The sequence below is a fragment of the Gobius niger genome (genome assembly GCF_951799975.1).
Source record: "Gobius niger genome assembly, chromosome: 12".
In the NCBI taxonomy this organism is placed as follows: domain Eukaryota; kingdom Metazoa; phylum Chordata; class Actinopteri; order Gobiiformes; family Gobiidae; genus Gobius; species Gobius niger.
The window spans coordinates 24,950,629-24,966,731 of record NC_136863.1 but is presented as its reverse complement, the minus strand read 5'-3'; the positions used below and the strand labels follow the sequence as shown (position 1 = coordinate 24,966,731).

Here is a 16,103-nt window from a genome sequence, read left to right as displayed (position 1 = left end):
TTTGTTTTAGTTGAATCAGGCACGGTTTCCTCACCAATTTATTGACTGAATACTGTCAAACTGAAGCTGCACAGCACCACCTCTGCTGCCTTGGAATTATTTTGAAACTGCATTATCCATCCCACCAGCAGTTTTGTCCTTAGACAGGACAAAGACCACTGTCTTTTTGCATCACTCATGATGTTAAAGAAATAAATTTGCATGTCCCTGTACCTGGGCAAATGACCTGAATTTTGTGTTCTCTTATTTTTCCATTTCATTTCCATTCCAATAAGATAAACTACTTTTATTTACACTGGTAGTTGATATAGAAAGACCATTTTCAGCAGCCTTTAGAAAAAGTAGTCATACTAATAAGCAAGATGATGTACACTACAACTAAAGCTGTACCTGCGGGGAAAAAAAGAGTAAACACTTGCTATGATTTAATAAGTAGCCCCCTGTGAAAGCTTTGGGAGCTTAAAATGAAAATAAAACCAGCATTTTGGCCAGGTTTTACAGTGTCTTGGATTTTAGAATTCCATTATTTTTTTACATTTATTTTCTTTTTACTAAGAACATATCTTTTAATTTCTTTTAAGTTCTCCTGTTTCTGGGGAAACCTCCATCCTCTACTACTAAAAACATGTACAATAGGTTCACTTCTGGGGCCAGGACTCCCCTGAAAGACATTCTTAATCTCAGTGGGATTGAGATAAAATGAAGATGGTCCAGCACCACAGTCAGTGTCTGAACTATGACTCTATTTGCCGTCATCTAGTTCAGTAATGTAATGTTGCTGTTTTGGGGCATTCATCCTCACTGACATAAAGATGGAAGGAAAGAAAAGTATTGAAGTAAAGATGGGAGGGAGAGGCAAATAAACATTGCAAACAATGTGTTCTCCATAATCCACTTCAATAGTAGAAGCCTTTATGCAAACTTTGACCACATTAATAGTTTCTTAAACCAGTTTTCAAATCCATTCAGTGTGATTCTAAGAACAGAAACATGGATTTATGGACTTTAGTATCGAAGGTTATGAGTTTACCAGTCAGAAGAAAAGAAATAAGCATGGTGGGGGCGCAGCTAAAATAAAATAAGATCCTTTATTGATCTCACACCGGAGAAATTCACTTGTTGCAATCGGCATTCCATAAGATCACTCAGAGTGTGCAAAAACAGACCGGAAATGTGCAAACAGTTAAATAGTTAAAAAAGAGGTATCTTTTGTACAATAAATAATAACAATAAAGAAATAAGAATAATAAAAATAGGATAAAAATTAGAACAGATTATAAAAAGTAGAATATCGAGGTGCAAAGTTTACAGTCCTAGTGCAGGTTGTCAATAAGTGATGCCGGTACAGGGAATAAAGTGGCGCTGATACAGAGATTATTGTACGTAGTTTTTCAAAGGGGGGTTATTACACATGTTACTTCACAGTCTTATTGTACAGCCTGACAGCAGTGGGGATGAAGGCCCTGTGGTTGCACTCCTTCTTGCACTGAGGGTGTCTCAGTCACTGAAAGAGCTGCTCAGCTCCTCTACAGTCCCGTGCAGTGGGTGGGAGGTGTTGTCCATGATAGACTGCACACGGCAATGTAGTGGAGAGCAGAGGCTACCACAGAGTCATAAAAAGTCCTGAGCAGAGGCCTGCTCACTCTAAAGGACCTCGGTCTCCTCAGAAGGTGGAGGCAACTTTGGCCCTTCTTGTTGGTGTTGTGGGACCAGTCCAGTTTATCATTGAGATGAACACCCAGGTACTTGAAACTGTCCACCTCCTCAATGTCTACCCCTGGATGTTCAGCGGTGTGAGCGGTAGTGCCTTCCTCGTGAAGTCGATCACCATCTCCTTCATCTTACTGGTGTTCAAGCACAGGTGGTTGCGCTCACACCAGTCCACAAAGTCTATGATGACTGACCGGTACTTCAGTGTCGTTCCCCTCAGACACGCTGCCCACGTTGGCGGAGTTGAGAACTTCTGCAGATGACAGCTGTCCGTGTTGTGTGTGAAGTCCGACGTGTAGATGATGAAGAGAAACGGTGAGAGGACGGTGCCCTGTGGGACCCTAGTGCTGCAGACAACTACCGCAGACTCACAGCTGCGCAGCCGCACATACTGTGGTCGGTCCGTGAGGTAGTCGATGGTCCATGCAGTGCAATGTTCATCCACTCCCGCGTCCTCCAGCTTCCCCCGCAGCAGCGCCGGTCTGATGGTGTTGAAAGCGCTGGAGAAGTCAAAGAACATGACCCTCGAAGCGTTCCCGGCGAGCTCCAGGTGCGTGAGCGCCCGCTCCAGCAGGTAGATGACTGCGTCCTCTACTCCGATGTTAGGCCTGTAAGCAAACTGCAGCGGGTCCAGGGTGGAGCTCACCACAGAGCGGAGGTGGGTGAGGATGAGCTGCTTCATGGTCTTCATCAGGTGGGAGGTCAGGGAGACAGGTCTGTAGTGGGCTGGTTCCCTGGTGTGAAATGTTAATTGAATTCATCCACCCCGGGCTGGTCTCCATCAGCTGTCCCTCTGGCCAAATCCGGAGATGTTCTTCAGTCCCCTCCACACGCACCTCAGTTTCAGCCCGACAGTCAATGGGGTACAATTGTGGAATAAATTCATGATGGAGATGAAACGATGTTCAAACATCAACTTGTTCATATATAAAAACAAACACAATATTTTTTGGAAAGTATAGAGAAGAAGAACCAGTTGCCACTAAAGGGAGCAGTAGGATCAAATTGCATTTTATTAATTAAGGAAGAGTGTTGTTGCTCTCAACGGTTGTCATTCTATAGCTCAAAATAACGAATTGAGAATTAGGGTAGGCGAGCTATGAATCTGTTGAGAGGACCCTCCCAACGGACTCATAAACCTCATCTTTTAATGCATCACACAGCAAAAGAACATCATCTACAAAATCAGCTAGTTAGGGCAGCTGGGTGGGGGTTTGTTGATGAGGAGCCACTGCACCACTTGAACTAGCCCGCTTTACACCTGGCTTTTTAACGCACTACACTGTGTAGGGCTTACATAATACATGTACTTAAAATAAATAAATAAATACATTATTGTACACAAATTAATATTTATACTGAGGATGGTAATGACAACTGGGAAGTAGCGAGATCACGGAGTGTAATATAGACATAGACACTAATGTGTCTTTGTAACATATAACTAGTGACTTTTGGTAATGCTAACAATGTTGGCATAGTAACCATCTGAAAGAAATGTATCAATTATCTCCTTTTGTAACTTGCTTTATACTTGACTCCATACATGAGACGAGACCGTGGTTGTAATTGTGCTTCTTTTCTGTTGATGTATGAACATTTCAAACAGTGTTTTGTAAGTTATAGTACTTTGTAAATAGTTTGTAAGTATGTGGCTTTATCATAGTTGTTTCGTAGTCAGTAGTGCTCCCTTTTGGGGATTGTATACAGTGCATAAGTTTCTGTCATGTAAAGCCACAATGTAAATACCATTTTGTGGCATAAATGGTCATTTCTGCTATGCTCAGATGCTGTGGGTGTGTATGGTCTATTTTGTTTTGCTCTTGTTTCCTTCTTGTTGTTTTGTTCCTTTGTTTTTCCACTATGTTCTTGTGAAATGATCATTTTGATTTTATTGATTTTGGGGGTTGGGCACTTTTAAGCTCTTCCTTCAGCCCACTCCTTTTGAGCAGAATGTTTGCTGCTCAAATAAATAAACTAAACATGAACATTGAGGTGTTTATAGGACAGAGGCCCGAAAGGGCGGACGTGAGTTGTGGTCCTGCCCTCGATTTGAAGATAAACTACTTTTATTTACACTGGTAGTTGATATAGAAAGACCATTTTCAGCAGCCTTTAGAAAAAGTAGTCATACTAATAAGCAAGATGATGTACACTACAACTAAAGCTGTACCTGCGGGGAAAAAAAGAGTAAACACTTGCTATGATTTAATAAGTAGCCCCCTGTGAAAGCTTTGGGAGCTTAAAATGAAAATAAAACCAGCATTTTGGCCAGGTTTTACAGTGTCTTGGATTTTAGAAAATAATTTGTGATTCAAATAATATTGATGAACTAGAAATGCAATGGCTGCGCCATTGCGATTGACTGCGGAATTGCGGGAAGCGAATGCAGAAATTGCATAAACTGTTCAAATAGCATAAATTGCTTAATTTGCATAATCTAATTTGCATAAAGTGGTAAAATGCATGAATGGGGTAATTTGCATAAATTATGTAAATTGCATAAACTCTTTAAAATTCATAAATCCTAAATGGCATAAACTCTTAAGTTGCATAAACGCTTTAAAATGCATTAACTGGTTAAATCCCATAAAGTGGTTACTTTGCATAAATTATTAATATTGCATAAACTTTTATATTCCATAAACTGGTCAAACTGTTGAAATGGCCCCAGTGCTTGATTGGCAGAAGCTGCACAAATGGCTGAAAGGCCTGGAGTCTCCCCCATTGGCTGGATTCCCCCATACACACTAATGTTACAGGTCCACATACACACTAATGCAAAAAATTTCAAACTCCCGTATAAAAAAACTGGAAAACTGCAGAAGGCCAATTTTTTCTCAAAACCCACCAGTTGCAGAAGCTGAACATGCACAAAGTGCAGAAATTGCAGAAAATGCAGAAAAAAGTGCAGAAAAGCATGGATTTGCGGAAGCCCCATTATAAGTCAATGGGAAAAATCTCCGACATTTTGGCCGATTGCGGAAAAACCGTAAGTTGCAGAAGTCCCAAAAGTAATAGCACCCTTCTCCTCAACATGCGGAACATTTTGATGCATAACTTGCATGAATTGCACAAAGCATGAAGGTGCTGAAAGCTGGAGAAAATCGGGAAAAAGATGGAAGAGGAATAATAATAAAGAACATGAAAACCAATAATTGACTGCGGAAGAATTCCGCAGTCAATCAATAATGCCTTTTGTGTTTTAAAATTAATATTCAGGCATGTACAGTTCCAGCTATGTTAAAGTTAGTGTAAATGCACTCTCTATTGTGAGATCAGTAAAATCTATCTTATCTGTGTGCGTCTTTGTGTCCTGATGTATTACAGTGATGTGTTTATATCAATATGATGTTGGTCACCTGACTTTTCTTAACTTCTTAAACCGAGCACGCACAAACCAGTGCAGCACTTCCTTTCACTAGTACTGCGTACAGTTTTCACTGCTGAATGTGTGTGCAACCACGGAGATAGTGAAAACCTACGATTAAAGACACTACAGGTAAAAGTCACTTTTTCAATTTTGGGGCAAATTGGTCAATTAACATAGAAGCGTTCACTTGTAATAAAAAAAAAAAAAACACCTTTCTTGACAATAATATGTTTAATTATTGCACTGATCCAATGTTTCGCTATAGATTTATTTATATTATATTATATTTATTTTCTAGCTCTTACAGGCTTCACACTTTCCAGTCTTTGACTTAACGATGTTTGTAATTTTGTTTTCCATATGTATTGCCTAGCCTGATTTATTGAGTTTTAAATATCAAAAAACAAGTAAAAATGTGAAATCTTACATAATATATAAATAATGAAAGGCTTATTTTAGAACTAAACAAGATATAAAATCCCTGAAAAAGTCTTTGTAACTAATGTGTCACAAAATGAAAACGCAAATTTAAACCTCTGCTCACTATCGAGATTTCGCACAAAAATATGGTAAATTTTGAGCATTTTTTGGCTATTATTCAATGAAAACAGAAAATGACAGAAAACGTCCAACCCATTTTTTGTCATATTTATGCCAGTAATCTGCAGCTAGTTTCAAATTGATATATCTACATTTCAAAAAGTTTCCATTTACCTGCAGCATTGATCCTGGAGTGTTATAGAGGACACGCAAATACGTATCAACAACTTTTATTCCGTGTTATTCTTTAACCGAGCACATATTCTTCAGTTTGGCTTTACCCAAATCTAAAAAAAAGAGAAACAAAAACACAATTAAGAAGTGATGAAAAAGCAGAATAAGAGCCACCAAAAAGTGACAAAAAATGTGCCAGAAAAGCAACACTACTATAAAAAACAAGATTAAAAAACGACAAAAATGTAATGAAAATATGACAAACAAAACAAGACAAAAACACGACAAAAAAACAACACCGCGCCGACAACGCATCTAAAAAGTCACAATCCGTTTTGTAGGTCTTAGCCTATAAGCCAGAGTAATGGCTCATTTGAAACTGTCAGCTCCAGTGCAGAAGCTTTTAGACTTGGGTAAAGCTGAACTGGAGAAAATGCGGGTAAGAGGTTAAAGGCCCTATACCTGATTTCTTTCATTACAAGTGAATGTTACATTTTCTGAACATGTTTCTAACATCCCAGTTCTTCAAAGTGATGAATTTAAATGGCTGTTTCCCGACTTGCACTTTTCAGGATCACCATCACAGAAATAGCCTAACAGATTACTAACCTGAAAGTTCATGAATCTGAAACAAATGCTTTATAATTAGATGCACAGAATTATTTCTGTAAATTCTTGTTCTTACAAAGTAATCAAAGTAACATATCTATTCTACATAATGTCATTCACCAAAAAGTACAAAATACCAGTTAAACCAGTAAAGATATATTTATTTAAACAACACCTGGATAGATTGAAACATTTTACAACACTGTTTTGAAAGCTTCGAAACTCGGTTAAGCACAGGACAGTTTTCAATGTTAAAAGACATTTAAAAATCTGTAATATAACCAAATCTATTCATGTAGTTTATTTATCATGAAATAAAAGGATACCAAAAGCCCTAACGTATGCATTTGTAACAGATTCAGATGTTCTTTCGAAAGAACATCTAGTGTCAGCAAGGCAGAGGGATCTCACGAAATGTCTATGTCTTTTTGTAAAGTTCACGTAAATTACATCAAAATCATTTATTAAACTGTAAAAATAGCTCACCTCATCAAAAATATTGTTGTATTTCAAATATACAAGTGTATATAAAGGGGGTGATGTATATACATAAAATTACCAGCGTTGACGTGAACAAAATAAAAAATCAAAAACTTGTGAGAAGCAGAAAATCTAATACTGAGCTCACCCAAAACGGAAGTGGACAGATCTCGGATTGTCTCGCAAAATGGAAATAAAAATGCATTAAATCTAAGAACTTAAGCAAAAAACAAATAAACAAAAGAATTATAAAGGTTGTGTATTGTGTTTACACAGAAACCGTTTAAATGGACTTTCTTTTGACAGCAGGAGTTTGTGTTTTTTGCTCTTTATGACCTTACATCAAGGACACAAAAAACCCTGCATTATTAACCCCGCACCAAACTTTCACTCAAATAGTGAGCCGTCTTGATCGCAAAATGAGCCATTCATCTGTTTTGTCTATTGCCCATCAGTCAGACTTGTCCTTCTTTTTGCCTCCTCCTCCAATGGGAACTTTGCTTGCCACTGTGGAACCTATGGCCGTCACTCCTCCTGCTACAGCGCACACTCCGCCTTTCACCAGCCCCACTCCCATGGCTGGCACAGCACAAACAGAGGTCACTGCGGTCTTCGTCAGGTCCAAACCCTTCCCTCCAACCCAGGCCACACTGCCCACTGTGGCTCCGACTGCACTTTTGGTGACGCCGTACAGTCCTCCTGCCAACCTGCCAAACAAGCCCGGCTGGGGTTGCGGATGGTCCTTGTTAAGATCTACAACACAAAAGAGTCGAAAATCAGGAGCTTTTAACAAGTGAAAATGGACATAATCTGGCCTTGGCAACCTTAGAGGTTTTCATTAGTTGGATTCTTTCTGTAGGGCTGAAAATAATAATTCATGTTTTTTTCTGACGTGAAGTAATGAAACCAACGTTCTGTACTGAATGGCCAAATCAAACCAAAACAATGTAGTGTGGTGTTGTAGCTATTGCTATGACATCACACATACTGTTTACCTATTAAGGCAAGGCGGCTCCACCGCGGAGCTCTGCCTTTACAAAAGTCAGTCCTTTGAACAACAAACAGAATGTGTTATTGAGACAATATTATAATATTGTATAATATGACTATAAATGAATATTTCCTGCTGCTGTTTTGCAGTACTGTCTTGTACTTGGTGGCGACAGGAGGGAGAGGCACAATCACTACAGCACTTTTCGTACTTAAAGCACCTTATTTTATACTGTTATTCATCACATTGTTGTCAAATAACAACTCTAATAACATCTAAATAACTCTAGTATGTGGGCTTCTTGAAGCGGTTCTCAAGCTCTAGCCTTGAATACAGTTCAGGAATGTTTAGTCCAATGTTCAATCTGATTCAAGCATGTTCAGTGCAGTTATAGACCAGTATTAGATCTAGTGCTACTTCAAAAGGTCAATATTTTGTTTGAGAAGCACTGTTCCATTACTTCTGCACATGCTTTATATAATCGTTGTTTAGTACTTATAAATTAAATGACCTGTATAATGAAAATATCCTCATCGGTAGTGGTATATGTTGTGTTCAGTAATATTATTACCATTTTTATTTTTTTTAATTAAAATTTTTGAAAAAGATAATGCACATGCTTTGGTCTAGGGATGCACCGATACCACTTTTTTCACAGCAGATTGGTTTGTAATTAGTTAATTTACTCATGTACATTTCCTTAAGTAAAGTAGGCTACACATTTAAGAGCAGTTATATTAGAATTCAGCTGATGCCATTTATTTATTTATTCTATTTTCATTCAATATATTTTTTATTTTTATTGCACTGTCCATCATAGACAGAAAAGCCCATGTCCAAAAGCTCCCTAATGCCTGTGCTTTATTCATTTATGTATTTTTATTTAACAATAGTATTGAGATGGTCTCTTTTCGTCTTTACTTCAGCTCCGTGTAGATTTTCTAGTGTGTTTGTAGCAACTTAGCGAGTAGCTACAGCGTTTTCATTGTTCTGCTGCAGCTCATTTTCGCTCAATATGGACATGCTGTATCTCTTTTATTTGGATTTTCTGAGAACTTTTTAGTCGCTGGGTTAGTTTTTCAGATGAATAAACCCCTGGGCATAAAACGGCGTCAGAATGGCCAAAACTGCTAGCCGCGAGTTAGCAACATTAGCCTGTATCTTGTATACACTGCAGACTCCACGCTGCAGCACTAACAACATTAAGCTCTGGTTAAATCCAGCACAGACTCTTATTTAGAGAGCACAGTCTGTAATAAAGTCAGCTCTATGTGGATTATTGTATTTCCACTAAAGAATTCTCCAGTTTGTTGCCATTTTCTCTCCTCAGCTGAGAGTTGCGCCTCGTAGGTGCGCTGGCCGCACATCAAATGGTATCGGTTTCTGGTATCGGGACCCCATGAATGAGTACGAGTATGAGTACAAGCATGTGGTATCGGCCCGATACCCGATAATGGTATCGGTGCATCCCTACTTTGGTCTATAAAAGCTACCTGCAACATCACGTAGTTCTTTGGTTCTAAACTGAAAAAAATCACTAACTTTAGATTTTTGGTGCAGGGAAGCAGTGACTCATATCTGTTCAGTTTTGGATGTTTGTAGCAAAACCCTATATTGTATTTTTCCAGCATCAGCATCAGCGCCAATATCCAATACCAGTATTGGATCTGTGCATCCCTATTGATTAAAGGGGCTAGATGCAAGTTGGCCATTTTACACTCACTACTGCCACCTCAGGTCATACGTGTAACTGCAGCTTCTATATTAAGCTCGTGCATGAGGGCACTTCAGACCCAAAGTAACAGCTTTTTGAGTGACAGTGCAGGATTTTAGAGATCTGGGCTCATTCTACACCTTAGGACATTGTTGGAACATGTAGGGGGAGGAAAATACTTAATTTTATAATTTTTAAACTCTGAATGGTCCCTTTAAATATTAATAATATGCATATTTTTAAAAGTCAATGATAATCTGAGGGAAAATGGATAATTTAAAACCATCCACCACACATGTCATCAATCAATCTTTTTTTAAAGCCCAATATCACAACAGGAGTTGCCTCACAGGGCAGGCATGCAATAAGATGATTTACATATACACCATGGAGATGGGGTATTTTATTTGTAAAGGAGATTGTGCTGCAAAATAAACTGCGGTCTGCAATTTGAAACTATACTGCACATAGAAATAGCTCTCGCTCACCAGAGTTGTTGCTTTACCTGTTGCTGCTGGTTCATCTTTGAGGTATGCAGGCACGTCCTCAGGCACCTCCTCTGCCTCACTCATGTCTCTAAGAAAAACACAAGGAAACAGGTTTGAGAATCTTGCATGCATTTGTTTTCTATGCTATAATGGTAAATGGTCACATGTACCATTCTACACTCTTGTAACACAATATTAATTACAAGTCAGTCAGTCAGTCAGTCACACACACAATGAGTGGACAACACAATTTAGTGCTGCAAAATTTCATAAGCGCAACCCCCAAATTGTGTATAAAATGTGTATGCCATTCCCTTCAGCTCTGTGCATCAAAAGGCCATTGACGCACTCGCCAGAAATGTTGTGTATGGTTTCTCAGACCTACAACTGCTTCTCAAACTCCACACAGCGTCTACAAAAATACCCTGAGCTGCACAAAACTATTAATGTTGAATGGAGAAACACCCCAGACAATTTTACAACTGTCTGACACTAGATGGCTATTAGTGAGTGTGTCCTTGCACAGTATGTTGATCTTGAGTTGCATTTTCAGACAGTGAGAGAAGCTAGGGAGCAGAATTATTGTATAAAGTTTCAACCTGATCTACTGGAAATTCCTGCAATCGACTGTGTCAGAGTTAAACAGGCTCAACAAAATGTTTCAAATCGAAAAACCAAATCCTACAAAACTGTTGACCAAACTACTGGCCTTCTACAGATCACTCCTTGAGCACGTACGAAAGCCAAAAGGTGCATTCACACCAAACGCGACCAAGCGTCAGGTTTACATGTAAAATACATGGAGGACGCAGCGAGTCATGCTGCGGGATATTTTGACGCTCCGCGAAGCTTTTCGCACATGGTAAGCTTTTGACGCGCCTCCAGGGCATCCAGCGTGGCCGACGCTAGAGTTGGGAAATGTTGAACTTTTTGGAGAAATTCGTAAGCGTCGACCAATCACGAGCTTTCCCCAACAGTGACAAACGTTGTAGCTGAGCCACCAGGGCAGAAGCTGTGGCGGCCCGCAGATGTCAACAAGTACGGAGGATTAGCTTTATTGTGAACTGGAGCTACAGCAGCTCTGGGACTTGTGTTTCTTTATCTAACACCCAGGATTAAAAGCGGCGACGAGAAAACTAATATCAATCCCTCACCTCGCAGCACACCCCCAACCACACGCCTCATTCCCACATGCCCCCCATGTAAACACAAACACATGTTTAGTAAATAAATGCAAGTCTCAAAATGTTTACTTTGCTACATATCTCTGTGTTTCACACAAGCTTAATCAGATTTCCGTATCTCATTGAATGCAATCAGAATAGCATGTGGCCTACGGTGTAGGGGAGTGAGGGGCGTGGGTGACGGAGGAAAGCCAGGTGAGGGGAGGGGGATTGTGGTGGAGCAGAGCAGGGTTCACTACTCCACTTACTGATGAAGATTTTTTTTTAAAAGACATCACTTGGGGCAGCTTTAAGTGTAATAAATATAAAACTATTTTTTTCAACAGTTGTCAGCTGTACCAGAGCTTCGGACAGCTCTGTCAGATAGTTAGTTAGATATAGAAAAAGGCCCTTCCTGCTGCTATAGCATTATCAAGTAATAAACGGCCTAATTTATTATCTCTGATTAACTGTTTTTGCACATAATCAAATGCTTATACTGTATTTGACGATATAGCCTACAATTTAAAGTGCTTACTGACTGGATTTGGCCCTGGCCCATGAGCATCAGGTTAAACACTGTCTGTTTCTGCCCTCATGAACAACAGTCACTGCTGTCACATTTTGGAGCAGAACAGTGCATTCATTCAAAGCACAATGTTCAAACTGGCTCTAACTCTAAATATAATATATAGCCAATGCTAACTGGTACATGCAAACCAATGGACGCCGCTAAGCTAACATTAGCCACAACAGCAAATTCTACAGTATAAAAACGCCTGCTCCTTTCAACCTGGTACTGCACCAGTAATCAGATTCTACACTTCGACAATGGATGCATTTAGTTTTACAATTTTATTCAGGGTTCAAGTGAGAACTTTTTAGCTCTAATTTAAGTTTTGATGGTAGCACAGCAGGTTCCTTCCGGCACTCTGGGAATGAGCTGGAGGAGGAGTGGAATGGAATACGAGAGATCGCGATGTCGTCACATCCGGGGGCTGTGGTAGGCATTTTATGAGAGAGGGCAAGCACTATAGGGGTTACGCGCTAACGACTTCCGCACTCCGCTAAGTGAGTAAACCACTTCCGGTCACCGTGTTAATTAATAGGAGCAAGAACTTTTTAACAGCTAAAAACACTGTCACATGTTTTACACATTGTAAAACTGGTCAAAATAGCTTTGCTACATAGAGTTACAAATTCTTCGCTGCTCAAACGAGAGATTCCAGGAGGAAAAGTCGTGTATATATTGAATGCTAACGCTTGTGGAGTCATAGCTATCATTAAGCTAGCTTTAGCCGCCTCGCCCGACGCACTTTATTTAAATTAATGTACTGCTCACGGACGTGTATTTGCATAGTGCGCATCTGGGCTGTGCGCCACAGAGCGCACGGAGCCCCAAGTCAAAGGGCGGTTTTGATTGGGGGCCGAGTTAAAGCGAGATGTTGACCACACTGGTTTAGATTGTTGACGGTTAGTCAAGAGACTGATCTACTGAAGGACATTATCGTTGAGAGACTGTAGTTCTCCTATAGCTATCCAAAACATATTTTTTGTGTCTCTCCAGCACTTTTCATTAGAACTTTGCTAATAGGCCATTGACCAGGCGCTCTTCGGTTCACACCAGTGCCTCACTGTGCACAAAGGAGACCCCAGACTCCTCGTATAAAGATTTTTTTTTTTATTGCCATCATTCCTATTAGTATCTATAGTGTTTGCTTGCCACTAACCAAAGGAATGGCCTAAATGTGCCAATACAGCAGCACACTTCAGGCTGCAGACTGCCAATCACAAGGTGGATGTTTTTGCGCAAACTGCACCTTCATATAAGGGGCGTTTATATTTAGCACTCTTGGCGCACAAATATGACAACTTCCGGTTACATAAAATGAAAATTGGGTTGTTCGTTAATCGTCTTAATTTGTTTTTGTTTCTTAAATATACAATGCAAACATGCAGATCAGCATTATTTTTAAAAACGTTTCATTGACTTGAAAAATTGCTGCGTATTTTTTTTTTTTTCATTTTTCGATTTGCAAACCAAAATTGAAAAACAACTTGTTTTTCCATTTAATATTTTCATTCCAATGAAGAAAATCCAAATACCCATAAGTACACTCACCTGCAAATATGTTACAAAAGTTAAGTTTGGACCACAACTAACATTTGAATTTCGTGGCATCCTCGTTCACTCGTTTGTCAAGTATTTAAATCAAAGTAATAAATCAGCCCTTGAAGGAAGTTGTTTAAATATACTGACCTGATTTTCTTTTACATGTTTATTTTAGATGAATATTGACACTACCTCTTGCATTAACATTGTGAAAACGCCAGGAAGACTTCAATGCTTTAGAAAAAAGTTTGCTCTTTATTTGTATTGGTTCTAGCTTGAGCTGTATATTGTGGGTGTGTTGTACCGCTGATCCCAAAACAAGGCGGACCTGTTCAAGGCAATGGCTAGAAGGACAAAACTGTAATTTAATTTGTAACTTACGCTTCTCATAATCACTCAATGTGCCAAATGTTAACTGTGCCGGCAAGGCCATCTTTGAAATGGCGAAAAATAATGCTACTGAATTGCTTTTTAAATTAGTTACATGTTTTGGAGTGCATTTTATCTGCCCGCTCAAGTAGCTAGGCCTCCACTGTGTATTGTTTACATGGCATAAACACCGTAGTTAGCCCTTCACCCTTCTCCAAATTATGTATACATTTCTATTTAGTCATGCAGCAGAGGGTAACTGGTACATTCCGGTCACCTTATGTCCATGAGCACATTTTAGAGATAGGCCTATGTTAAACCCACACACGCTTAGCTTAGCCATTGTGATGCTAGGTAAATGCTAGGTACAACTACACCGATGCCGGACGAGCGAGCAAGCCCCATCATCGTTTTACGCTTAATTTAGGTGTTGACTTACTAGAAATGTTTCATGACATCTACGTTTCTTTCACTCAGGAACAGCTGAACTGGGAAAGTGATGAAATGCGGTCGCCTTCGTCTGGTTCGGTCTCACTTACGCAGCGCGTGCGTACAATGGATGGAGCATCAAGACACGTCACTCCCCGAATACTAAACCTGCTTCAAACCCTTTTACCTAAAACCAGCTAGAAGTCTGTCGATCAGGGAGCTTATACTTTGTGCACAAAAGCCGAGAGGTTTTGGCGTTCATTTTACGAGACTGGACTTTGTCGTCCTTGTTGTGTTGCTTGTACAGAAAAAAAAAGTTGTCGTGTCCTCTGACACTTACCTTGAAATACACGAACCACAGATCGATGTTTACTACACTTTTCCTCTATGGAAACTCCGACAAATCGCGTTTTATTTGTGGTTTTCAGCAGATTCCCGTGTTGAGGCTGCCGATGAAGATGACTTTGTTTGCTTTTTTTTGGGGGGGGGGTAGACAACCTTTAGTCCCCACCCATAAAGGATATAGATGTGCTGACAGTTATGCTATACGTGTATGGCAGGCCGTTTTAACATTAGCCTAATCAAAATTCTGGATATGTAATACAGATATCTCTAATTCACTTTTCACTAGCAACAGCTATTATTTCAGATATCAATAATAATATTTCTCCTATACTCAACATCCTTTTGGATATCCGTGATATTTCTACTAGTGCAAATGACATCATATTTCACATTCATTTCTATGGGTGACATCATTTTGGATATTTGTGATGTCATTTTGACTTGTCGTAATTCAGTTAAGTTATACTTAGTAGAGAAATTGCTACTCTACATAGACACAGGGAGAACATGCAAACTCCTGGTGTAACAGGACAAATTAACCCCCGCCCAGAATAAACCCCTAGTTTTCCCGGGGGTATAAAATAGCCTAGGCTAGACTACACCCCCCTGGGCCAGAATATACCTGTCTAACTTTTCACAATCTGAACAAAAATATATATAAAAAAACAAATAAGATATAGCAAGCAAAACTGAATTTGCTAAATATTTGTTGTTATAATTATTTGTTGCAAGTATATAGGCCAACAATAGCAGACACAGCTAGGTCTAATCTCATCTAAATGATCATCTAAATGATAATATTATATATATTATAATATTATATATATATATATATATATATATATATATATATATATATATATATATACATATATATATATATATATATATATATATACTATAATATATTTTTTCTGTTTGAATTGAATTGCTTTATACAGGAAATCAAAATTTTAATTTAATATTTTTTATCACAAGTTTTACCCAATGATAGTGAACCTAAATCAAACAATTAATCATTGACAAATGTGATGCACTGGTTAGTGCTTTTTTGGACACTGAAAGACACTTTACATTGCATTATTCATCTACTCCATACCTGATGGAGCTACTATGGTCACAGCTGCGGAAGAGGCTGCTGCAAACCCACCCACCCACCCAAAACCCATCCCTCGACCCACCCACTCACCCACTCACTCACTCACTCACTCACTCACTCACTCACTCACTCACTCACTCACTCACTCACTCACTCACTCACTCACTCACTCACTCACTCACTCACTCACTCACGGATTTGAACTGTCAACCTCTGGTTAAAGGACAACCCACTCTATCACCCTAAGCCTCTGTATACTTCTTGCTATATCACTTAACATAACTGTTATCATTGGGGGTGTAATCTGGCCTTGGGGGGATATGAAATAGCCTGGGCCATAATATATCCCAAGGTATAAAATGGCCTAGGCCCCTTTAACCCCGAGTATAGTCCAGATCGGGGGTATACACTGGGACTAATTTTTACTAGACATAATTCTAATTAGAGCTACCTAAAACTCCATTCATTTAAGATATGTTTTAGGTATGAGATCGGTGGCCTTCTGC

At 39.3% G+C, this 16,103-nt stretch overlaps 1 protein-coding gene across 2 annotated transcripts; it reads right to left on the bottom strand.

Annotated features, from left to right (window-relative positions):
* Nucleotides 1-6,598: 6,598 nt before the first annotated feature.
* tmem263 (transmembrane protein 263) lies at nt 6,599-14,625 on the bottom strand. 2 transcript variants are annotated; one of them, XM_079567768.1, is made up of 3 exons: nt 14,494-14,625; nt 10,097-10,167; nt 6,599-7,639 (listed from the first exon to the last, which is right to left on the bottom strand). In XM_079567768.1, exons 2-3 carry the CDS (start codon nt 10,161-10,163, stop codon nt 7,338-7,340), a joined length of 369 nt encoding a protein of 122 aa, XP_079423894.1. In that variant the 5' UTR covers nt 10,164-10,167; nt 14,494-14,625; the 3' UTR covers nt 6,599-7,337. The 2 variants fall into 2 exon arrangements, with proteins under 2 accessions (XP_079423894.1, XP_079423893.1); XM_079567767.1 differs by lacking the exon at nt 14,494-14,625 and adding an exon at nt 14,164-14,367 and having other exon boundaries at nt 6,600-7,639.
* Between the last annotated feature and the right edge of the window lie 1,478 nt (nt 14,626-16,103).

What these genes read in the sequence shown, in the direction of transcription:
- tmem263 (XM_079567768.1), bottom strand. Translation starts at nt 10,163, where the DNA reads ATGAGTGAGGCAGAGGAGGTGCCTGAGGACGTGCCTGCATACCTCAAA. An exon ending in AGATGAACCAGCAGCAACAG is followed by an intron (nt 7,640 to 10,096) that starts GTAAAGCAACAA and finishes TTTGTGTTGTAG; the next exon opens with ATCTTAACAAGGACCATCCG.